General features: G+C 45.9%; 1 protein-coding gene across 1 annotated transcript in view; it reads right to left on the bottom strand.

Moving 5' to 3' along the window:
- Window positions 1-3,521: 3,521 nt before the first annotated feature.
- LOC117090858 (retinol dehydrogenase 16-like) overlaps window positions 3,522-26,557 on the bottom strand; it is a 45,021-nt gene continuing 21,985 nt past the window's right edge. Inside the window, exons 3-4 of the mRNA XM_033223481.1 lie at window positions 4,908-5,071; window positions 3,522-4,327 (exon numbers count right to left, since the gene is read on the bottom strand). Coding sequence (XP_033079372.1) covers window positions 4,110-4,327; window positions 4,908-5,071 — 382 coding nt within the window. The 3' untranslated portion in view covers window positions 3,522-4,109. The remainder of the gene's footprint in view (window positions 4,328-4,907; window positions 5,072-26,557) is intronic.

Genomic DNA, 26,557 nt, shown 5'->3' with positions numbered 1-26,557 from the left:
AGATCTGAGAGAATTCTCTGGATTATCATGCAGAGACTCTTGTTCTCTTCCCTTACTTTCTCCCATGTGTACAGAGTAACTCTGTGTGTGTTTGTTCTGAGATATTGAAAGCTCGGGGTAGAGTGACACAAGCACCCATGTGTCACCACCATGACTGCATTGGGTCAGACTTGAAGCCACCACAGTGCTGGGTCTCACCCAAGGCCTGTTGTAACCAGTCCCTGGCTACTGCCTATGTTTGCTCAAGGCCCAAGGGATCTACAATCAGCAGGTAGCAAAGATAGTTATGCCTGTGTCCTTCTGTCAGAGCAGTGAGTTCCCCCAGTCTCCGTGTGGTTCCAGAAGTGCTGTGCAGGAATCAAGGGCTAGAGTTAAAAACCTTAGAAATGTACCTGGTATTCTACTGGATTGCAGCTGAGCTGGCACTCACACCACACAACAAATCCTTCCCACTCCTCTCTTCCTTGTCCAAAGATAGAGGAGCCTGACCTCATAGCCGCCACCACCCCAGGCCACATGGAGTACTGCTAGACTCCCATCTATATTCCCTTAAAGCCTAAAGTCTCTTAAGTCAGCTTGTGGTGAATGCTGCCTGGCCTGGGACACATCATTCATGTTATGGGCTCCCGATTGGCCCAGGGCAGGTCCAGAAAATACTATCCAAGAGTCAAGTCCCAGAATCACAAACCACAATAGTCCACTTGGTCCTCTACTCCACTGTGGTTGTGCTGGCACCTAACGTGCAGGACAAAGTCTCCATTACTTTTCCTTCCACTTATCTCAAACCGGAGGTGTCTCTCTCCATAGCCACCACAGCTGGGAATGTCCCAAGTGTCATCTGAAGCCTGCAAGTCTCAGAGGCTCACCCAAGGCCCTCGATGTAGTACCTGGCTATCAATCCTGGTTATTTGGGGCCCAAGGTCTCTTCAGATAGCACGTGATGAGTGTTTCCAGCACTTGGTCCTTTCTTTGAAAGCACTGGGCTGCCTTCTGGCCCAGGGTCCATCCAGAAATGTCGTATGGGAGCTAGGGATTGAAATGGGGTCCTCCTGACTCTGATCATTGCCCTGTCTTGCTATGGCTGAGCTGGTATTCAAGATGCATGATGAAATCCTTCCTACTCTTCTTCCCTCTCCTCTCCTCAAGTGGAAGAATGGGGTCTCCTTGGGAATCTCAAGCTGTACAGCCTGGGATTAGGGGAGGGGTAATGCCAACATTCCCCTTGGTCGCCCCAGCTTGTGTCTCAGTATGTCACCTGACCCCCTAATCCAGTGCCTCTGGGCCTAGTTCTGCACTACCCCTAGACTATGAGGGGCAGTCCTTATGGCTTAGACTGCCTCTCAAGTTTACTTGGAGACACAGAGCATTGTAGTCCTTGGCAGCAAGGTTTGTGGGCACTCAAGTCGGGTCTGCTGTGATCAGAGATTCCCCTGTGGCACTAGGCCTTGCCTATGAGTTGCAGTTCTTATGGCCTAGACTGCCATTTAAGTTTACTTGGGGGATATGGAGCATTGTAGCCCTTGGTATCGAGGTTTGTAGACACTCAAATCACGACTGCTGGGATCGGTGATTCCCCTGTGGCTAAGGCTGGTTTAAATGCTCCCTCTATGGACGGGCATCAGCTGAGTTTGGTCTGTTTTTTCTTTCTGCTCTAACAGGATAGCACTGAGTTCAGTGCCTCACAATTGCTGTGTTCTCCCTCCCACAGCACCCAGAGAGGCTTTCAGCACCATGCCTCCACTGCTAGGGTTTGGGGAGCAGTAGTGTCTGATTCACGACTGTTTTTTCTACCTTTACAGTGCCTCTTTCAGCAATATGAGGTTGAAACCAGGTTAAAGAGTTTTCACCTGATTGTTGGTTCTTATGAACATGTTTTTTGATGCAGAGATAGTTGTTAACTTGGTATCCTGGTGTGAGGTGGGGAAGAGAGAATGATCCGTGAAGCCTTCTACTTCACCATTTATCTCCAACCGCTCCTCACTGTGTGTGTTTCGTTTGTGTGTTTGTTCATTGTTTTTTGTTTTGTTTTGTTTTGTTTTTTGAGATGGGGTCTCACTCTATCAACCAGGTTGGAGTGCAGTGGCACAATCTCAGCTCACTGCAAGCTTTGTCTCCCAGGCTCAAGCGATCCACCTACCTCAGCCTCCCAAGTAGCTGTACCACAGGCATACACCAACACACTCAGCTAATTTTTTTGTATTTTTCATAGAGATCAGGTTTCCCCATGTTGCCCAGGCTGGTCCCTAACTCCTGAGCTCAGGTGATCCACCCCCCTCAGCCTACAAAGTGCTAGGTTTATGGGCCAGGTTTCATTGCATGTTTTAAATTCAGTGGCCCAGCAACATCTGACCTCAATCTCTGTTTCTACAATAAACACTGGTTTGTTAAACAACATGGGGCTTCCTAGAGGCCCCATGTCCTAGACTTTTACCCTGAAGAAAGAAAAATGAGAAACCAGGGGAGTTACCTCATCTACCATTTGTGCTGAGTTCAGGAATCTGTACCCCTTTCCCCTAATGCTTTCTATGTTGAGTCCACACTTGTGACATCATCAGAAAACTGAAGACACTGAGGATGAGGACCAGGTCATTCAAGGGAGTTTCTGTCCAGCACACAGCAGGGGCTCAACAAAGGGAGGGAAAATATGAAAGATGAGTCCGGCAGTGACTCTCACTCCCTGTCACTGGAGGAGTGGGTGTGTTGGGATATGGTGGGGGACCTGAGGGATGGCACAGGGAAAGTGCAATGACTTTAAAGTGAGGGTCAGTCACTAAGGGCCACAGAGAGGCCACAGGTGAGGGGAGGAGGCTTCAGTTGCCCCAGGGAGGGGATCTGGGGCCTGTCAATACAGCTGTTGAGGTCACCTTGTTGGCTTGTCCTTGGGTCTATTTCTGTGACCCCAGTCTACTCCAGGACTCTTGGAAAGAAAACAATTGCCCCTCACCTTGGTGGCAAGAAGGGACGGGAGAGGAGAGGGATAGTCCAATTTCTCTCTTCAAATCCATTCTCAGACCATGCCTCTCATCCCCTGATACTCAGAAAGGCACACACCTCTTCCTCCCACTGCTCCCCAAGGCCACCCAAATCTAGGGAAAGGGCATCTTCAGGAGTGAAAGGGTAAAAACTCTGACACCCACTGTGTAAGTCACTCCATTCCTCCCTCCCAGCAGCTTAGGAGTTCCCATCCCCATTTCCCTCTTTCACCTTTCTTTGTCTCTAAGATCAGACTTCCCTGTTGGGATCTTGTTCTCCTTCTAGCAGAGAATTCCAATATTAGGAGATCTATTCCTGCTCACTCTTTTCTGCCTTCGACTTGTAGTCCTAGAGAGGCTGACGGTGACCTGGATTTCTGGATGGAGTGATTCTGGGTCCTGAGCAAAGGAGGGAACCCAGACTAAGAGAGGGATTGCAATCTCATGTGTCTGGTATCCAAGTGTAACTTCACAAGAACATTCAAATCACTGCACATGGGTGAAACTATCAACTTTTTCAACATCAGAACAATCAAAGGAAGTGCATGCTTTCAAGACAAATCAAAAACTGATTTATTTGTCCTTTGCACAGATCCCTACTGAGGACACCACCTTCCAGCCACTGCTGCTGGGATGACTCGTGAGGTCTATGGGGCCGTGTAATGGTTGCGCTACTGTTCCCAACACCATGTATACAGGGATCTTCAGAGAAGGGGTCCCCTCACGTCTCCCAAGCCATTTCCACCCCATGGCCCAGACTGGCCCAGAATTAACACACAGCCTGATAAGGAAGCAGGAGGTAATAGCATGGGCTGAGGCTCCTTCCACCTGCTCACACCCACCCCAGTTTTTAGCACAAGAGGCTTGGACCCTTGAGTGGCCACCTAAGGTGACAATGCACCCAGAAGCACTATTTGGTTCCTGTTTCTCAGCTGCTTAACTTGAAACTTTCCTACCAACATCTTCAGAGAGCAGAATTATCTCCCAGAAGAATCTTGGCCAGGAGGTAATGAAGGAGGTGAGATCGGTGTCCTACTGACCTGACAGCGTCCTCCCTCTACTTTATTTCTCTCCCAAGGATACATCACCCTCACAGCACACCCCAAATCCATGCAACCATGCACCTGATCCTTGGCTTCATAGAGCCTTGGCCGGGCTTGGAGAACCCCAGTAGATAATGGCATCCACCAGGAAGGTGGGCATGTAGCTCATGGGGAGGTAGAGAAGCTTGGCATCCCAGCCAGCTGAGTAGCGAGTGCGGGGGTGGCAGGCAATCAGCGCATGCTCCATGCAGTTGGTCACCAAGGACAAATCCTGTGTGCAAGTCTGCTCCAATTGTTCAGCTGATTTCTTATCTGTTAAGAATGAGAAATGATCCATGTGTATTTCCACCTGTAACCGCTCCTGCTTTGGATTCAACTTAGAGTGGAAAGGGTCTAAGAACTCATGCCACCCCACAACCCCCAGTCAAGCATTGCCTCAAATCTCTTTTATCCAAATTCCCTGAGTTGGAGCCCATCCATGGGAAAGCAACAAGTGTTCCACACTAAGTCATGTCTATCTCTCTTCGGGAATATCTGGACTACATAAATGATGGTCTCCTCCCACAGAAGTCTCAGCACATGTAAATCAGCTCTCTCTAATGCCAGCTTGTTATCAGTTACCAATGTCTTCCCTTTCTGGCTTCACTTTGCTCCTCAATAATGATATTGAGTTCAGATAGACACTGGTCCCAAGTTCTGAGAAGCCTGGATACTTGCTTTTCATGACCAGTTGACCACACAGTACCCATCATGGAAATGGGGCTAAATGTCTCCACTTTGTGGGGAAGGGAGAGCCTGGAGATCAAACGCTAATGCCCTTCAGACACCAATGGTAAACCAGGGATTCCACACAAGGGTTTGCTTCTCTCCCTACTGTCCACAGCTTACTCACAGACTGCAAGAACCTTCTCGCTGTAGACCTCCTTGACCTCTGGACTGGACTGGTACCAAATCTCCAGGAAGCTCTTTAAGAATCTCTCCTTACTGGTCAAAGCAGTCTTGAAATAGCCAGGCTCAATCATAGCCACCTTCACCCCAAAGTAGGAGAGTTCCCTCCTGCAAGAAAGAGAAGCAGAGGGGAAAGACTTCAGGGGTCATGGAAGGTAAAACACAAACAATAAAAGTAAAACTATGACAGCACAACATATGAGGACAACAGGTGAGATAGAAAGCTTGGAATATTTAATTTCCAGCAATCAAGGGGTCATAATGATGATGGTGGTGTTGCCTTTGAATGGGGGTTCGATATTTCACATACCTGAGCTTACTAGCTCTAAATCCTACCAATTCCAAAAAAAGGGAGCACCTTAGTGCTGTCTCCTCCTATGTCCCTCACATCCAATGGATCACCAGAATTCCCACATTTTCCCTTCTCTCCAGTCCTCAGTCCCCTCCCTCCTCTTCCTGCCCCAGGAATCTCCCTGGCCTCTGAGCTGGGTGATGGCAACTGTCCTCTAAGAAGCATCTGGCTTCAGTCTGGCTCCCCACTTTCAGCCACTGGGCTTCCTGCAGTCGGTGGGTGTCTAGAAGCTGATTAAACCAAGGAGCAAATCCCTTTTTGGGGGGGTTCCACTCCCAAAGGCATAAAGCACAGCTCCTGTCCAGGACTCACAGGCCATCAAGGAGCCCACCTATGCCCACCTGCCCAGCATCCCCCACCAGGCTTGGCCTTGACCTTCACCACAAGAGGACTCTGCACTACATGCTGGTGGCTAATGCTCACCCTGGGCCTGGGCTGATGGCATTCCTTCATCCAGGATCCCTTCACAGCCTTCCTTACCAGGCTGCCAGGTGGAGTTCTCAATCCCCAGCTCGAGTTCTCAATCCCCAGCTCAGACAGAATCTCCACGACTCTCCCCAACTCAGGTGGGTACCATGGCCAGCAAGGTTGACTTGGTCACCAACCTTATAAGCATTGGTAGTTGATTCTAGATCTCTTGTCCCTCTCTCAGGTACCAAGTTTCAGGTCACAGACAAAACCATGTTGCTGACTAAGGATGAATTTTTGGTCACTTAGACGAGGGCCTAAAGTGTCTGTTGTGTGGACTCAGATGCTCTACCCATTGTCAAAGGGGCTCTGGACATGAATTCCGCTGGGAAACACCATCTCCTGCATGCTGTCTTTGGGCTCCAGAGAGCCACGAAGGAACGATCTCAGCACTTGAAGCATTTCTCTCCCTAGAAAGGAAGAGCCCCAAAGCCAGGCACCCATCTCCTGGTGTGGAAATATCTTTCCCTTTTTCTGACTCAGTGAGTGCTCCTGCATCTGCATGAGCATGTGTGACTCTGCAGCACTAAGGCATGCCCCAGCTTTACAAGTATTTCAGATTCCAGGGAAGAGCGATCGGGGGCCATTTACTACAGCAAGAGAGGGGTGTGAGCCAGCCGCATGCCCATTGTCAGCTGCCGGGAAAGCCTCCCTGGCCAGGGGACCAACACGAACTGTTGTAGCTGATCTTTCTCTGCACCTTCTCTAGAGTGCAAAGCATTCTTCCATCCAGTGCTGACTGCCTGGCCTGCCTTTGTGGCTCCAATACCAAGGTGCAATGGGAAGAAGTGTTTAGGGTACTTCCCTGGGATTAGTCATTGATACATAGATTCCCCCATCCTGAGCTTGAGAACCTCAGTACTGTGTTCCTCTTGGCAGGATCTGAAGTCAAAGATCCAGGTCCAATTCTGCCTCTGGCAGTTTCTGACCAGGAGATCTATCCAGGGAAGAGGTATCATTCAAGAAACTCTCTGACCTGAGGCCTTCTGAGCTAAAGGAGGACGTTGGAACCGATGACAAGGAAGCTAACAATCTTGAAAAAAGACTAGATGAATGGCTAACTAGAATAAACAGTGTAGATAAGTCCTTAAATGACCTGATGGATCTGAAAATCATGGCATAAGAACTACGTGATGCACGCACAAGCTTCAATAGCTGATTTGATCAAGTGGAAGAAAGAATATCAGTGATCCCAAAGCCTCCAAAAAATATGAAACTATGTGAAAAGACAAAACCTACATTGATTGGTGTACCTGAAAGTGACAGGGAGAATGAAACCAAGTTGGAAAACACTCCTCAGGTATTATCCAGGAGAACTTCCCAAATCTAGCAAGGCAGGCCAACATTGAAATTCGGGAAATACACAGAACACCACAAAGATACTCCTCAAGAAGAGGAACCCGAAGACACATAATTGTCTTATTCACCAAAGTTGAAATGAAGGAAAAAATGTTAAGGGCAGCCACAGAGAAAGGTGGGGCTACCCACAAAGGGAAGCCCATCAGACTAAGAGCGGATCTCTCAGCAGAAACTCTACAAGCCAGAAGAGAGTGGGGACCAATATTCAACATTTGTAAAGAAAAGAATTTTCAACCCAGAATTTCATATCCAGCCAATGTAACCTTCATAAGTGAAGGAGAAATAAAATCCTTTACAGACAAACTCATGCTGAGAGATTTTGTCACTACCAGGCTTGCCTTACAAGAGCTCCTGAAGGAAGCACTAAATATGAAAGACACAACCTGTACCAGCCACTGCAAAAACATGCCAAATTGTAAAGACCATCGATGCTACGAAAAAAACTGCATCAACTAACGGGCAAAATAACCAGCTAACATCATAATGACAGCATCAAATTCACACATAACAATAGAAACCTTAAATGTAAATGGGCAAAATGTCCCAATTAAAAGACATGGACTGGCAAATTAGATAAAGAGTCAAGACCCATCAGTATGCTGTATTCAGGAGACCCATCTGACATGCAGAGACACACATAGGCTCAAAATAAAGGGATGGAGGAAGATCTAGCAAGCAAATAGAAAAAAAAGCAGGGATTTCTATCCTACTCTCTGATAAAACAGATTTTAAACCAACAAAGATCAAAAGAGACAAAGAAGGCTAATTACATAATAGTAAAGGGATCAATTCAACAAGAAGCGCTACCTATCCTAAATATACATGCACCCAAAACAGGAGCATCCAGATTCATAAAGCAAGTCCTTAGAGACCTACAAAGAGAATTAGACTCCCCAATAATAATGGGAGACTTTAACACCCCACTGTCAATATTAGACAGATCAATGAGACAGAAGGTTAACAAGGATATCCAGGACTTGAACTCAGCTCTGCACCAAGGCAACCTAATAGACGTCTACAGAACTCTCCACCCCAAATCAACAGAATATACATTTTCAGCACCACATCACACTTATTCCAAAATTGACCATAGTTGGAAGTAAGGTACTCCTCAGCAAACGTAAAAGAACAGAAATCACAACAAACTGTCTCTCAGACAACATTGAAATCAAATTAGAACTCAGGACTAAGAAACTCACTCAAAACCACACAACCACATGGAAACTGAACAACCTGCTCCTGAATGACTACTGGGTAAATAATGAAATGAAGGCAGAAATAAAGATGTTCTTTGAAACCAATGAGAACAAAGATACAATGTACAAGAATCTCTGGGACACATTAACAGCAGTGTGTAGAGGGAAATTTATAGCACTAAATGCCCACAAGAGAAAGCAGGAAAGATCTAATATTGACACCCTAACATCACAATTAAAAGAACTAGAGAAGTAAGAACAAACACATTCAAAAGCTAGCAGAAGGTGGGAAATAACTAAGAGTAGAACTGAAGGAGATACAGACACACACAAAAAAAATCTTCAAAAAGTCAATGGATCCAGGAGCTTGTTTTTTGAAAAGATGAACAAAATTGATAGACCACTAGCAAGACTAATAAAGAAGAGAAGAGAGAAGAATCAAATCAATGCAATAAAAAACGATAAAAGGGATATCACCACTAATCCCACAGAAATACAAACTACCATCAGAGAATACTATAAACAACTCCATGCAAATAAATGAAAACATCTAGAAGAAATGAATAAATTGCTGGACACATGCACCCTCCCAAGACTAAACCACGAAGAAACGGAATCTCCAAATAGACCAATAACAGACTCTGAAATTGAGGCAATAATTAATAGCCTATCAACCAAAAAAAGTCCAGGACCAGATGGATTCACAGCCAAATTCTACCACAGGTACAAAGAGGAGCTGGTACCATTCCTTCTGAAATTATTCCAATCAATAGAAAAAGAGGGAATCCTCCCTAACTCATTTTATGAGGCCAGCATCATCCTGATACCAAACCCTGGCAGAGACACAACAAAAAAAGATAATTTTAGACCAATATCCCTGATGAACATCAATGTGAAAATCCTCAATAAAATATTGGCAAACCAAATCCAACAGCACGTCAAAAAGCTTATCCACCATGACCAAGCTGGCTTCATCCCTGGGATGCAAGGCTGGTTCAACATAAGCAAATCAATAAATGTAATCCCTCACAAAAACAGAACCAAAGACAAAAACCACATGATTATCTCAATAGATGGAGAAAAGGCCTTCAATAAAATTCAACAGCCCTTCATGGTAAAAACTCTCAATAAACTAGGTATCAACGGAACGTATCTCAAAACAATAAGAGCTATTTATGACAAATCCACAGCCAATATCATACTGAATGGGCAAAAACTAGAAGCATTCCTTTTAAAAATCGGTACAAGACAGGATGCCATCTCTCACCTCTCCTATTCAACATAGTGTTGGAAGTTCTGGCCAGGGCAATCAGGCAAGAGAGAGAAATAAAGGGTATTCAATTAGGAAAAGAGGAAGTCAAATTGTCCCTGTTTGCAGATGACATGATTGTATATTTAGAAAACCCCATCGTCAGCCCAAAACCTCCTTAAGCTGATAAGCAACTTCAGCAAAGTCTCAGGATACAAAATCAGTGTGCAAAAATCACAAGCATTACTATACACCAATAACGGACAAACAGAGAGCCAAATCATGAGTGAACTCCCATTGACAATTGTTACAAAGAGAATAAAATACCTAGAAATCCAACTTACAAGGAATGTAAAGGACCTCTTCGAGGAAAACTACAAACGACTTCCCCATGAAATAAAAGAGAACACAAACAAAAGGAAGAACATTCCATGGTCATGGATAGGAAAAATCAGTATAATGAAAATGGCCATACTGCCCAAGGTAATTTATAGATTCATTGCCATACCCATCAAGCTACCAATGACTTTCTTCACAGAATTGGAAAAAACTGCTTTAACGTTCATATGGAACCAAAAAAAGAGCCTGCATTGCCATGACAATCCTAAGTAAAAAGAACAAAGCTGGAGGCATCATGCTACCTGACTTCAAACTATACTACAAGCCTACAGTAACCCAAACAGCATGGTACTGGTACCAAAACAGATATATAGACCAATGGAACAGAACAGAGGCCTCAGAAATAACACCACACATCTACAACCATCTGGTCTTTGACAAACCTGACAAAAACAAGAAATGGGAAAGGATTCCCTATTTAGTAAGCGGTGCTGGGAAAACTGGCTAGCCATATGTAGAAAGCTGAAACTGGATTCCTTCCTTACACCTTATACAAAAATTAATTCAAGATGGATTGAAGACTTAAATGTTAAACCTGAAACCATAAAAACCCTACAAGAAAATCTAGGCAATACCATTCAGGACATAGGCATGGGCAAGGACTTCATGACTAAAACACCAAAAGCAATGGCAACAAAAGCCAAAATTGACAAATGGGATCTAATTAAACTAAAGAGCTTCTGCACACAAAAGAAACTACCATCAGAATGAACAGGCAACCTACAGAATGGGAGAAAATTTTTACAATCTACCCATCTGACAAAGGGCTAATATCCAGAATCTGCAAATAACTTAAACAACTTTACAAGAAAAAAATCAAAAAACCCCATCAAAAACTGGGTGAAGGATATGAACAGATACTTCTCAAAATAAGACATTTATGCAGCCAACAGACATATGAAAAAATGCTCATCATCACTGGCCATCAGAGAAGTGCAAATCAAAACCACAATGAGATACCATCTCACACCAGTTAGGATGGCAATCATTAAAAAGTCAGGAAACAACAGGTGCTGGAGAGGATGTGGAGAAACAGGAACACTTTTACACTGTTGGTGGGACTGTAAACTAGTTCAACCATTATGGAAGACAATGTGGTAATTCCTCAAGGATCTAGAATTAGAAATACCATTTGACCCAGCCATCACATTACTGGGTATATACCCAGTGGATTATAAATCATGCTGCTATAAAGATACATGCACACGTATGTTTATTGTGGCACTATTCACAATAGCAAAGACTTGGAACTAACCCAAATGTCTATCAATGATAGACTGGATCAAGAAAATGTGGCACATATACACCATGGAATACTATGTAGCCATAAAAAAGGATGAGTTCATATCCTTTGTAGAGATATAGATGAAGCTGGAAACCATCATTCTGAGCAAACTATCACAAGGACAGAAAAACAAACACCACATGTTCTCACTCATAGGTGGGAATTGAACAATGAGAACACTTGGACATAGGATGGGGAACATCACACACTGGGGCCTGTCGTGGGGTGGGGGGAGGGGGAGGGATAGCATTAGGAGATACACCTAATGTAAATGATGAGTTAACCTGTGTAGCACACCAACATGGCACATTTATACATATGTACCAAACCTGCACGTTGTGCACATGTACCCTAGAACTTAAAGTATAATAAAAAATAAAAATAAAAATAAAAAATATCAATTTTCTTAATTTCTTCATTGACCCACTGATCATTCAGAAGCATATTTTAAATTTTTTTATGTATTTGTTTAGTTTCCCAAATTCTTGTCATTTCTAGTTTTATTCTATTGTGGTCAGAGAAGATGCTTGATAGTATTTCAATTTTTTGAATATTTTAAGATTTATATTATGATCTAACATGTGATCTATAATTGAGAATGACCCATGTGCTGAGTAAATGAATGTGTATTCTGCAGCCATTGGATGAAATGTTCTGCAAATATCTACTAGATTCACTTGGTCTACTGTGAAGATTAAGTCTGATGTTTCTTTGTTGATTTTTTTTGTCTGAAAGATCTGTCCAATGCTGAAAATGAAGTGCAGAAGTCTCCAACTATTATTGCATTGAGGTTTATCTCTCTCTTTAGCTATAATAATACTCTCTTTATATATATATGGGTACTCCTGTGTTGGGTGCACACATTATGTATTTAAAGTGGTTACTATATCCTCTTGCTGAATTGACCCCATTTACCATTATATAGCAACCTTCTTGGAAAGAAGTCCTTTTCTTCTTGTTTTTGTTTTGAAAACTATTTTATCTGTGATAAAACTTTTGCTCCTTTTTGGTTTCCATTGGCATGAAGTATCTTTTTCCATCCCTTATTTTCAGTCCATGTGTGTCTTTATAGGTGAAGTGTGTCTCTGTAGGCAACAGATCAATGGCTCTTGTTTTTTCATCCATTCAGCCAGTCTATGTTTTTTGATTGGAGAGTTTAGTTTACATTCAATGTCATTATTGATAAGTAAGGACCTACTCCTGCCATCTTGTTATTTGTCTTCTGGGTTTTTTATGACCTTCTTTACCTTCTTTCTTTCCTTCTGGTCTTCCTCTAGTGAAGGTGATTTTCTCTAGAGATGCGATTTAATTTCTTGCTTTTTACTTGTTGTGTATCCATTGTATGTTTTTTGGTTTGAGGTAACCATGAGGCTTGCAAATGCTATCTTATAACATATTATTTTAACCTGATAACAACTTAACACTATTTGAATAAACAAACAAGCACGAAGAAAATTAATAAAAACTCAACACCTTAACTTCATTCTCTGACTTTTAAACTTTTTATTGTTTCTATTTATATCATGTGTACTATGTCTTAAAAGGTTGTTGTAGTTATTATTTTTCATCAGTTCATCATTTACTCTTTCTAATTAGGATAAGAGTAGTTTACACAGCACAGTTACAATGTTCCAATATTCTGTGTTTTTCTATGTACTTACAATTACCTGTGAGGTCTGTACCTTCAGGTATTATGTATTGCTCATTAATGTCCTTTACTTTCTGACTGAAGTATTCCCTTTAGCATTTCTTGTACAACAGGTCTGGTCTTGAGGAAATCCCTCAGCTTTTGTTTGTCTGGGAAAGTCTTTCTTTTTCCTTTATGCTTGAAGGATATATTCACCAGATATACTATTATCGGGTAAAAGTTTTTTTCTTTAGCACTTTAAATATATCAGGCCACTCTCTCCTGGCCTGGAAGGTTTCCACTGGAAAGTCTGCTGCCAGACATATTGGAGCTCCATTGTATGTCATTTCTTTCTTTCCTCTTGCTGCTTTTAGGGTCCTTTCTTTACCCTTGACCTTTAGGAGTTTGATTATTAAGTGTCTTGAGGTAGTCTTCTTTGGGTTAAATCTGCTTGGTGTTCCATTACCTTCTTGTACTTGGATATTAGTATCTTTCTCCAGGTTTGGGAAGTCCTCTGTTATTATCCCTTTGAATAAACTTTCTACCCCTATCCCTTTCTCTACCTCCTCATTAAGGCCAATAACTCTTAGATTTGCCCTTTTAAGTTTATTTTCTAGATCCTGAGGGCATGCTTCATTGTTTTTTTTTTCTTTTATTTCCTCCATATGTTTTCAACTGGCCTGACTTCAAGATCACTAATTCTTTCTTCTGCTTGATCAATTCTGCTGTTAAAGAACTGTGATGTGAACAGACACTTATCAAAAGAAGACATTTATGTAGCCAACAGACATATGAAACCAGCTCATCATCACTGATCATTAGAGAAATGCAAATCAAAACCACAATGAGATACCATCTCACGCCAATTAGAAAGGCAATCATTAAAAAGTCAGGAAACAACAGATGCTGGAGAGGATGTGGAGAAATAGGAATGCTTTTACACTGTTTGTGGGAATGTCAATCAGTTCAACCATTGTAAAAGACAGTGTGGCAATTCCTCAAGGATCTGGAATGAAAAATACCATTTGACCCTGCAGTCCCATTACTGGGTATATACCCAAAGGATTATAAATCAGTCTGCTACAAAGACATGTGCACATGTATGTTTATTGCTGCACTATTTACAATAGCAAAGACTTGGAACCAATCCAAATGTCCATCAATGATAGACTGAATAAAGAAAACATGGCACATATACACCATGGAATACTATGCAGCCATAAAAAACGAATGAGTTCATGTCCTTTGCGGGGACATGGATGACGCTAGAAATCATCACTCTCAGCAAACTAACACAGGAACAGAAAACCAAACACCACATATTCTCACTCATAAGTGAGAGTTGAACAATGAGAACACATGGACACAGGGAGGGAAACATCACACATCATGGCCTGTCAGGGGGTGGGGGGCAAGGGGAGGGGTAGCATTAGGACAATACCTGATGCATGTGGGGCTTAAAACCTAGATGATGGGTTGATGTGTGCAGCAAACCACCATGGCATGTGTATACCTATGTAAAAAACCTGCATGTTCTGCACATGTATCACAGAACTTAAAGCAAAATAAAAAATAAAAACAAAAAAAGAACTCTGCTGCATTCTTGAATATGCCAAATGCATTTTTCAGCTCCAGAATTTCTGCTTGATTCTTTTTAATTATTTCAATCTCTTTGTTAAGTTTATCTGATAGAATTCTAAATTTCTTCTCTGTGCTATCTTGAATTTCTTTGAGTTTCCTCAACACAACTATTTGAATTCTTTGTCTGAAAGGTCACATATTTGTTTCTCAGGATTGGTCCCTGGTGCCTTATTTAGTTCATTTGGTGAGGTCAAGTTTTCCTTCATGGTGTTGATGTTAGTAGATGTTCTTCAGTGTCTGGGAATTGAAGACTTATGTATTTATTGTAGTCTTCACTGTCTGGGCTTATTTTTAACTGTCGTTCTTGGGAAGGCTTACCAAATACTTGAAAATACTTAAGTGTTGTGATTCCAGTTGTATCTGCTTTAGGGGACACCCCACACCTAGTAATGCTATGGTTCTTGCAGACTGGTAGAGGTACCACCTTGATAGTCTTGGACAAGATCTGAGAGACTAATCTGGAATACCAGACAGAGTCTCATTCTCTTCCCTGACTTTCTCCCAAACATACAGAATCTCCCTCTCTGTGTGTTCTGAGCCATGTAAAGCTGGGGGTGGAGTGACACAAACACCCCTGTGTCACCACCACTATGACTGCATTGCATCAGACTTGAAGCCAGCACAGTGCTGGGTCTCCCTGAAGGCCTGCTGTATGCAGTCCCTGGCTACTACCTATGTTTGTTCAAGGCCCTAGTCAGTTAGGCCTGTGTCCTTCCCTTCAGGACAATGAGGTACCCCATACCCTGTATGGGCCCAGAAGTGCTGTGCAGGAGTCAGGGACTAGAGTCAAAAACCTTAGAAGTGTACCTGGTATTCTACTAAACTGCAGATGAGCAGGGACTCAAACCACAAGACACAGTACTTCCCACTCTTCCCTTCCTTTTCCAAAGGCAGAGGAACCTCAACCTGCAGCCACCGCCTCCCTAGGCCACAAGAAGTACTGCTGGACAACCATCGATGTTCCCTTAAGGCCCAACATATCTTAAATCAGCTTGTGGTGAATGCTTCCCGGCCTGGAACTTACCCTTCAGCTCAGCAGGCTCCCCACTGGCCCAGGGTATGTCCAGAAAATGTCATCCAAGAGTCAAGTCCCAGAATCAGGAAACACAATAGCCCACTTGGTGCTCTACCCCACTGTGGCCTTGCTGGCACCTAAGGTGTAAGAAGACAAAGTCCCCTTTACTTTTCCCTCTGCTCTTCTCAAGCAGGAGTCTCTCTCCATAGCCAGCATAGCTGGGAATGTCCCGAGTCTCACCTGAAGCCATCAAGTCTCAGAGGCTCACCCAAGGCCCTTGATTAGTACCTAGGAATTACCTGTTATTCAGGGCCCAAGGTCTCTTCAGATAGCAGGTGATGAATGCTGCCAGCATTGGGTCCTTTCCTTGAAGGCAATGGGTTCCCTTCTGGCCCAGGGTCTGTCTAGAAATGTCATATGGGAGCTAGGGCTTGAAATAGGGGCCTCATGACTCTGATTATTGCCCTATCTCGCTGTAGCTGAGCTGGTATCCAAGATGCAAGACAAAACCCTTCCCACTCTTCCCTCTCCTCTGCTCAAGTGGAAAAAAGGGGTCTCCTTTGGAGCCTCAAGTTGTGCAGACTGGAGTTAGGGGAGGGGTGATGCTGACATTCCCTTGGCTGCCCCAGCGGGTGTCTCAGTATGTCCTGTGTCCCCCTAATCCACTGTCTCTGGGCCTAGTTCTGCACTAGGCCTCACCTAGGAGTTGCAGTCCTTATGACCCAGACTGCCTTTCAAGTTTACTTGGAGACACAGAGCGTCATAGCCCTTGGTGGTGAGGTTCATGGGCACTCAAGTTAGGACTGCTCGGATCAGCGATTCCCCGGTGGCTAGGGGTGGTTTAAATGCTCCCTCCCCAGGCAGGCATCAGCTGAGTTTGGTCTCGTTTTCCTCTCTGCTCTAACAGGACAACTCTGAGGTCAGTGCCTCATGATGACGGTGTTCTCCCTCCTCCAGCACTTACAGACACTCTCGGCACCATGCCTCTGCAGCCAGGGGTTGGGGAAGGACAGTGTCCGTGACTCATGACTGTTTTTTCCTATCTCTTCAGTGCCTCTTTTAGCAATATGAAATTAAAACCAGGTAAAATGAGTGCTCACCTGGTTGTTGGTTTTTATGAAAGTGTTCTTTTCTGTGTAGATGTTAACTTGTTGTCCTGGTGTGGGGTTGGGACTGGAGAAGGATTTGTGAAGCCTTCTATTCCACCATCTTTCTCCATCCTCTCCTCATTGCGTGTCTTTTGTTTGTTTGGGGTTTTTTTTCTGTTTGTTTTTGAGACGGAGTCTCATTCTGCCACTCAGGCTAGAGGGCAGTGGTGCCATCTTGGCTTACTGCAACCTCTGCCTCCTGGGCTCAAGTGATCCTCCCACCTCAACCTTTTGAGTAGCTGAACCACAGGCATGCACCAACATGCCCAGCTAATTTTTGCATTTCTGATAGAGTCCAGGTTTCGCCATGTTGCCTAGGCTGGTCTTGAATGCCTGAGCTCAGACGATCCACCCGCTTTGGCCTACCAAAGTGCTAGGATTACAGGTGTCAGCATACCCAGCCTCATTACGTGTTTTAAATTCAGCAGTCCTGCAACATCTGACCTCTGAACATGAACATGATTTACACTGAACATGATTTGTTCAATGACACAGGGCTCTCTAAAGACCCCATATCCTGGACTTTTAACCTGAAATCAGTAAAATGAGAAATCAGAGATGGTACCCTGTAACTACAATTTGTACTGAGCCCAGGAATCTGTACCCCTTTCTCCTAATGCTTTCTGTGTTGAGTCCACACTTGCAACATCTTCAGAAAACTGAAGACACTGAGGATGAGGACTAGGTAATTCAAGAGAATTTCTCTCCAGCATATAGCAGGGGCTCAACAAAGGGAGGGAAAATATGAAAGATGAGTCCAGCAGTGACTCTCACTCCCTGCCACTGGAGGAGGGGGTGTGTTGGGATATGGTGGGGGACCTGAGGGATGGCACAGGGAAAGTGCAATGACTTTAAAGTAAGGGCTGGTCACTGAGGGTCACAGAGAGGGCACAGGTGAGGGGAGGAGGCTTCAGTTGCCCCAGGGAGGGGACCTGGGACCTGCCAGTGCCTTATTGACATCTCCTTGCTGGCTTGTCCTTAGGTCTATTTCTGTGACCCAAGAATACTCCAGAAACCCTGGAAAGAAAACAATTTTCCCTCATCTTGGTGGTAGGAAGGGCTGAGAGAGGGCAGGGATAGGCCAACTTCTCTCTTCAAATCCATCCTCAGGCCATGCCTCTCATCCTCTGACCTCCTTAAAGGCACTTGCCTCTTCCTGTCACTGCTCTCCAAGGCCACTCAAAGCTAGGGAAAGGGTATCTTCAGGAGATGAAAGGTATAAACTCAGATATCCACTTATGTAAGTCACTCCATTCCTCCCTCCCAGCAGTTCGGGAGGTCTCAGCCCTATTACCCTTCTTTCCCCTTTCTTAGCCTCTGAGATCAGACTTCTCCTTTGGGATCTCCTACTTTTTCTTGCAAAGAATTCCAATATCAGGAGAGGACCTATTCCTGTTCACTCTTTTTGCCTCTGACTTGTAGTCCTAGAGAGGCTGACAGTGACCTGGCTTTCTGGAGTGACTCTGGGTACTGAGCAGAGGGAACCCAGACTCAGAGAGGGATTGCAATCTCATGTGTCTGGAATCCAAGTGTAGCTTCACAAGAACATTCAAATCACTGCACATGGGTGATCCTATCAACTTTTTCTAGAACAAAAGAATCAAAGGAAGTTCATGCTTTCAGGACAAATAGAACATTGGTTTATTTCTCCTCATACAGATCCCTACCTAGGACACCACCTTCTAGTCACTGCTGCTGGGATGACTCCTGAGGCCTGTGGGGCTGCATAATGGTCACCTCCCCATCCCCACACCTTGTGCATAGGGATCTTCAGAGGAGAGGTTCCCTCGCATCCTCCAGGCCATTTCCACCCCGTGGGATGGTGTAGACTGGTCCAGCATTAATGCACAGCCCAAGGAGGTGGCAGGAGGTAACGGAGTGGTCTCAGGCTCCTTCTACTGCTCAAAGCCTCCCCAGTTGTTAGCCCAAGGATGGCCTAAGGGGCTTGGAGCCTTAAGTGAACACCCAAGGTGACAATGAACCCAGGAGGGCTATTTAGTCCCTTGTTACTCAGCTGGATAACTTGGCACCTTCCTACCAATATCTTCAGAGAATGGAATTATCTCCCGGGAGAATCTGAGCCAGGAGGTCATGAAGGAGGCGGGAACCATGACCTGCTGACATTAAGAGCTTCCTCCCTGTAACCTATTTCTCTCTCCCTTATACATCACCCCTCATGGCATACCCCAAATCCATGAAAACATGCACCTGAGTCTTGGCTTCACAGGGCCTTGGCCAGCCTTGGAGAACCTAGCGGAGCATGACATCCACCAGGAAGGTGGGCATGTAGGTCATGGGGAGGTAGAGAAGCTTGGCATCCCAGCCAGCTGCATAGCAAGTGCAGGGGTGGCAGGTGGTCAGCTCCATGCAGTCAGTCACCAATGATAGATTTGTACTGCATTTTGACCAAAGGCTCCTACGTGCTTTTTTGAGGTCTGTTCAGAATGAGAAAAGATCCTTAATGTACTAGCACATCCCTCCCCTCCCACTTAGAGCTCTGAATTGGGAGGAGAGTGTCTAAGAATCCCTAGGCCCCTCAATGATATGCCTCAAGTCTAATCCATCCATATTCCCCAGGGAGTGCCCCAACCCTCACTCCAGCAAAACCTGTTCCACACTAAGCCCCCTCGGCCTCTCTTGAGATATCTGGGCTGCATAAATTGAAGGTCTCTATTAACAGCCTAAGAACATGAAAATAAGCTATCTCTAAACCCAGCTGCCCATGAGTCCACAGGTGTCTACCCTCTCTGGCTTTAGTTTCCTCTTCAAAATAATGAGAGGTTCAGATTAGCCAGTGGTTTCAATTATAGGAGCTTGGATTCTTCTTTTAGGTGACCAGTTGACCACATGGCTAAATGGACTAAATGTCCTCACTTTGCTGGGGAGGCAGAGTCTGGAGGACAGACTCTCACACTGTTGGAGGCACTAGTGATGGACCCAGACTTCTAGACAAGGATTTCTTTATCTCCCCACTGTCCACAGCTTACTCACGGGATGTCAGAAACCTCTCCCCATAGGATCTCCTTGACCTCAGGGCTGGCCTAGTCCGACAGCTCCTGAGGTTCTGTAAATGCCTCTCAGAGCTGGCCATACCGGTCTTGAAGTGACCATGTTCAATCACAGTCACCTTCACTCCAAAGTGGGAGAGCTCCCTCCTGCATGGCAGACACACAGAAGGGCAAGGACTTCAGAAATATTAGGAGGCAAAATACAAAAAACAAAGAAACCCAATACAAACCCAGCATGCAACAGCAGTGGAAGAGGCTAGAAAGCTTGGAGAGTTGGGAAGGGCAGCAGATAGCAGATGAAAGTTATGATGGTGGCCTTGCCTCTCTCTGGGGTTTCCACATTTTACATACCAAAGCTTACTAGCCCAAAGTCCTACCAATTCAAGAGCAAGGCAGCACCTCAGTGCTATCACTTCCTATGCCCCTCACATCCAATGGATCACCAGAATTCCCATATTCTACCTCCTCTGCAGTCCTCAGTCCCCTCCCTTCTTCTCCTGCCCCAGGAATCTCCTTGGCCTCTGAGCTGGGTGATGGCAGCTGTCCTCTAAGGAGCATCCCTCTGCCTTCAGTCTGGTTCCCCACACTCACAGCCACTGGGCTCCCTGCAGTCAGTGGGTGTCTAGAAGTCAACTAGACCAAGGAGCTCTCCTGAGCAAATCCTTTTTTGGGGGGTTCCACTGCCAACAGCATGAAGCACAGCTCCTGCCCAGGGCCTCCACGAGCCCACATGCACCCACCTGCCCAGCCTTCCCCAAGGCCTGGCCCTGTGCTTCACCCCACGAGGACCCCACAGCACAGGCAGATGGCTGAGGCTCCCCCTGGGCCTAGACTGAAGATAAAAGTCATTCCCCCATTTCTGTTCAAGGCTGCCAGGTGGGGATCCTCAATCTCCAGCTCAGATCCCATCTCCAGGAACTTCCCCAACTCAGGTGGCTGCCATGGCCAGCAGGGCTGACTGGGTCATAACCCCTATGAGAATTGGCAACCAATCTTCTAGCTCTCTTGCTCCTCTCTCAGGTGTCAGAGCTTTTCGGTCAGGGCCAAAATCTTGTTGTTGTCCTGGGCTGAGTATATTGGGCACTCAACCAAGGGCCTAAAGAGTCTGTTGTATGGACTAAGATGCTCACCCCATGTCTCTTGGGCTCCCTGCAACTGCATGTCACAGTGGCTTCATCCTGGGCTCTGGAGCCAAATATGCCATTTCCAATCTGCTTCAGACATTTTCTGCCTATGAGGCCCACTCAATAGGGTCAAAGGTGAGTTCAGGAACCATTTGGTCTGGGGCCCCTTCCTCCCCAGAACATGCAGAAGCTGTTCCCAAGAAGTGACTGGCTAAATCCATAAGGGCAACAGGACACACAGGATGAGAGAGAGGCATCTCGATAAGGGGCCTCTAAGGCTACGATTACATAAAACTACTGCAAAGGGCTCCCACAGAACAGGTGCAGGAGTACAAGGGAGGGCCCTGTCCCAGGCCAATACCAGAGGGAGTCGGAGAAGGCTTCCACACTGTACTTGGAGATGCAGTAGCTTCCACCAAAAAGTGAAACCTGCCCCGCGATACTGGAAAGATTGATCACACAGCCCCTGGCCTTCCTCATTAGGGCAGCAGGTTCAGAGTCACATCAATCACCCCCAACAGTACGGTCACAAAGTCCTGTTCCATCAACCACTCCTTGCAGCTGGAGGGCAGGCAGATGCCAGCGTTATTCACCAGGTCCCAGAGTCCTGGGATGGTAGGAAGATGAGAGCATCACTGTTGTGTTTGTGCAGGTGGACACAGTTAGGGTGCAAGTTCATTTTCCAGTTCAATGTATTTGTTGAGTCAACAAATGTGCTACATGAAATAAGGGAAAGGAGTGGAAGAGAGGAAATAAGAATGGGGTGGCTTCAGAGTTTCAAAGTTTGCACCCATTTCAAGGTATTAGGGGTGAGGGGTGGTCCTTCCCATCTCTGCTCCTAGTGCCTGGCACCCAGCATGCAGTAAAGCCAGTGCTGTGAAGTGCATGGACAGAACTTGAGAAAACAGAATGAGGGCCAAACAAATATCTCTCCAGGGGAGAGAGACAGACACAGGAAATAGGAAGATAGGAATGAGGTAAGACAGAGAAACCAAGGGGAAAGGACAGAAGAGACAAGAAAAAGGAAAGGAAAGAATAAGAAAAACACATGAGTAATTACTTTCTGTATCCTGGTTAGGAGAGATACACTTAAATCCTAAGACTGGCAGAACTTAGAGAACAGGCCTGCACTGGCCATCAGAGGACAAGCTATGCTACAACCTGCAATAATGCCAAGGCAATATCTGTCCTGGAAGAAAAGGTCACCCTGTGTACCTGGGAATCCCAAAGCTCACTGTGGACTGAATGGCCAGAGCAGGAGGGGAGGAGCGAAGGGGGTCTTATGCCACACAGGTGTCCAGACTACTCTCTGCCCCAGGAAGTACCACCCTCTCCTCCCATGATCCCACAAGGCCACCTCTGCCCTATCCCCATAGGGCCCAGCAAGTTTTGGGGAAGATTCTACAGAAGACACAGGGGAGCAAACTAATAGCATGAAAGATCTGGAGTAGTCAGAGCTACAGAGCTACGGATTCCAGGCCAGCAGGGGCAGGGGTGTGAGTGGATGGTGGCTGGGGGATACGGGAGACAGAGCTTGACCCTAGGAATATTGGAAAAACAATAAAGCCTGCAATGGTAGCCATTCCCCCACTCAGAAACCTTTCCTGGACTTGAAGAAATGAGGATTCTTTGATTCAATAGTTTTACTTTTCTTGGATAGCACTGCTAAGTCTGTCAACAAACCTTGGTAGAGAATCATTACTGAGATGTTACTTATGCCAGGAAAAGTGGGTAACAAACTTCAGCATTCAACGATATAGAATCCCTTTAACAAATTATGGTCTCTCCACATGCTGGAATATGGAGACCTTGATTGTTATATTGTGGAAGAAATTTGATGATGAAAATGCTGACCCCAGAATGCGTAAAGTAGAGGGAGATTAACCCTGGAGGCTGGGATTACGGTGAATGTCATTTCACTCCCATCCTCTTCTATCATTTCTCCAATGAGAAATCCTCTCTTATCATCCTATTTATCCAATCTTATCCTCTACTATAATTTCTCCATGTTTTCCATTTACAATCAGAACAAAGCAATCAATGATCTCCCTTTCCCCAAAAGGAACAGGATTCATCACTCAGTGTTTGATGTGAAGTCCCTTCAGCTCTCCAAGCCCCAGTGTCCTGGTGAGTCAAGTGGGGATCATCTTAAAGCCCTCAACAGGGACAACTGTGAAGGACCAGTAAGAGAATGCTGAGATCAGAAGCCTGGATCCTGCCCGGCCCCATCCCCGATGGTCTCATGCCAACTGTCAGGACCCCACATTCTCCAGAGACTGGGCTCTAACCACAGGCTGGACTCCTCTAACCCTGGGCCCAGCCACAACCACTCTAGGACTTCTGCTCTGGAAAATGGAAAGCTCAAGCCCCTGAAAATAAAAGTCTTGGGAATGTTCCCAGTTAGCAGACACTAGGTCTCCCCTAGTGACACACAGAGAGAAGAAACAAATAGGCATGAGGAGGGATTGAGGTGGTACCTCTGTCCCCCACATGCTCCTTCACCCACTGGGCAGCTGCAGCAATGCTCTCTGTCTTGGTGATGTCCATGGTCACCATCTCTAGCCTGTCTGAAGTCTGGCCTCTCAGCTGCTTGGCCCCCTTCTCTGTCCTACACCCAGCTCCTGCAAGCCTCGTACATCCAGCTGTCTGGCCGGCAGGTTCCTGAAGCGTGAGTCACAGCTCATGATGAACACATACTTGTCTCTCAGCTAGCTCACCACCTGTCTCTCCTGGTACGAGCACAGAAGGTAGTACAGGCCCAGGAGGGCCGCCAGGTAGAGCCACATTACTTTGCAGAGGACAGACCCAGACGGGCTGGGGTGAAATGAGAGTCTGGCCTCTGTTCAGACAGGAGGATTTAAGAACACAGAGGGCTACGGTAGGCAGGGAGGCCCTCAGGCATTTTATTGTTTGTTTGTTTTTGTTTTTGAGACAGAGTCTCGCTCTGTCGCCCAGCCTGGAGAGCAGTGGCCGGATCTTGGCTCACTGCAAGCTCCGCCTCCCGGGTTTATGCCATTCTCCTGCCTCAGCCTCCCGAGTAGCTGGGACTACAGGCACCCACCACCTCGCCCGACTAGCTTTTTTGTATTTTTTTTTAGTACAGACGGGGTTTCACCATGTTAGCCAGGATGGTCTCGATCTCCTGACCTCATGATCCACCCGTCTCGGCCTCCCAAAGTGCTGGGATTATAGGCTTGAGCCACCGCGCCCGGCCTCCTCAGGCATTTTAGCGGAAAGTCCTCATTTTCTTCCCTGATCACTGTCTTTCTGCACCATCTTTTACCCTGGCTTCATCTCTCTGCTCTTTCAACTGCCTTTGCAGGCACTCATGCATGCAATTGCAAATCCCAAGTCCTGCCCAGTGAGTAGTTATCACTACTCAGCAATGTTTCCCTAGTCCATCAATGTCTCTCTGCCTTGCTGTGCCTACTCAGGTGTACACACAAGTATCCACACAGATGCCCACACACACACACACCATGATACACACTACTCTGATCTACAACCAAGGGTCAGAACTTTTCTCTACATATCTTGTGATACAGTTTGGATATCTGTGCCACCAAAATTGCATGTTGAAATGTGGTCCCCAATATTAGAGGCAGGGGCGGGTGGAAGGTGTTGGGTCATGGTAGTGGATCCCTCATGGCTTGATGCTGTCCTGGAGACACTGGAATGAGTTGTCATGAGATCTGTTTGTTTAAAAGTGTGGCACCTCCTCAGCTCTCTCTCTCTTGCTCCCACTCACTATATGACAAATCAGCTCCCGCTTGACCTTCTGCTGTGATTGTAAGCTTCCTGATGCCTCACCAGGAGCCAAGCAGATGCATGCTTGTACAGCCTGCAGAACCAGGAGCCAATTAAACCTGTTTTCTTTATAAATTACCCAGTCTCAGGTATTTATTATAGCAACACAAGAATGGCCTAACACACACTGTATACCAGCACTCCTGAACCATGGTCTCCCAGAACACAGACTTGACTGGGAAGTTACTGGTTTGCAGGCACATTCGGTGGAAATCCTGCTCTGAGCCTGAGTTTCCTCATCCCACTCAGCATGTAGAATCAATCACTCCCCAGAAAAGTAGGGCATGATCAGGCTCTCTAGGATGAGAAGAAGAAGGCAAAAGAGTGGACAGGAGCAGGTCCCCTCCTGCTACAGTAGTTTTCTGGAGCAGAAAGAAGTGGAAGACCCACAGGGGGAGTCCAACCTCACAGGTAAAGAAAGGGGAAAGAAGGGAATGGAGCCTTGGAACCCAAAGGAAGGAAGTATCCAGGGCTGCTGGGAGGGGGAATGGAATGACTTACGCAGGTGTCACAGGGCTCACCCGCTCACCTCCTGATATGCCCTGGGTGCTGGCTCCACCGTCCTCTGCCCTCCCCTGTCAGAGCCCACATCTAGGATCTGGACCCCTCAGACACTGAGAGGCTAAAAACATTGCTCATTTGAACAAGGACAATGAGGATGGTGCGTTCAAAACCTCGTCCAAGCAGGGAAATATATGAACCCTAGTAACTGGAAAGGTATTACTTTAGTTTGTATCAAGGTGTTGATGGACAGGAGGGATCTTCTCCTCAGGAGACTACAGAAAGGGGTACAGACTGTACCTCACTGCTATCCAAGGAAGGTCCCTCCAGGTGAGGTCGAGGAAACTATTTCATAACTGGTGGGCAGGATGTAGAGGGTCAGGGAGCTGGGGAAGTAGGGGTGGGACAGAATAATCCAGGGTTTCTTTGCACTAGGCATCTCTCCCACTGTCCATGTTTGCCCAATTTCTGTCCCCTAATTGAAGGAAGAAGTGGAGATGGACTGGGAGGGGGGAAGGAGAGGTTTCCTGCAGAAACCAGAGGCTAGCAAAGAGCCGCGCGCCCCCTGGTGGTTCTTCTCTAGCCCTGCAGTCACAACGTGTACATCTGCCTGGGATGGGCCAAGGCTCTTCAGCTCATACCAATGGCCACGCTCTCCAGCATCAGGGCGCCCCCATATCTCCCTGCACGAATCCTCCAAGAAGGAGGGAAACAGCAAGACTGCTGGCTGGTAAGAGACTGGATTCGTGTTAATTAAGCAATACGAATGGTGCCTTGAGTGTGCTGCATACTAGAGGTTTGACAGACTCGCAGGGGCTCCGAGACTGAGTCCTGTCATTTTTTTATATCCAGCCCCTGGCAGCACTAGCTTCTAGCAGAGATAATGAATGTTGAGGTAGCTGACACTGCAACATCTGGCTTCGCTTTCCATTTTCATCACTATTTCTTGCATCTTGCGACACTATGAGATTTCCTAAAGCCTCCATTTTTCTCATCTTTATAACGAGGGAGGAGAATCCCGATGACTTTGTCAAGTCCTCCCAACCCCAATTTCAGGGAGTTGAAGAATCCATATGCCTTTATTAAAATGTTGAAAACTTAGAAAGATTGGGTCTTGGGAAGCACTGGAGAATTTCTGACCAGCATACATTAGGTGCTCAAGAAAAGTTAACAGAAACAGAAGAAATCCGGAATCAATAAGAGACTTACCACATCTACAGAGAGGCTGGGGGAGGGGTGCAGATCAGGAGATGGGAGAGTGAGGGAGAAACAGGAGCTGGGAGAGATAGGAGACCGAAGGAGCGGGGAAGGGTGGAGGCATGCGGGGAGGTTGCCAATGCTGTAGGCAGCAGAGGGATATTAATAATATCTGGGTCCCTTCCAGTCTCTTATCAGTCTTTTCAAGCTTCCTCTTC

The sequence above is a fragment of the Trachypithecus francoisi genome, unplaced genomic scaffold (assembly GCF_009764315.1).
Source record: "Trachypithecus francoisi isolate TF-2019V2 unplaced genomic scaffold, Tfra_2.0 Lachesis_group11, whole genome shotgun sequence".
Taxonomy (NCBI): Eukaryota; Metazoa; Chordata; class Mammalia; order Primates; family Cercopithecidae; genus Trachypithecus; species Trachypithecus francoisi.
Note: the sequence above shows the minus strand (reverse complement) of the source record. Positions and strands in the feature narration are given on the sequence as shown.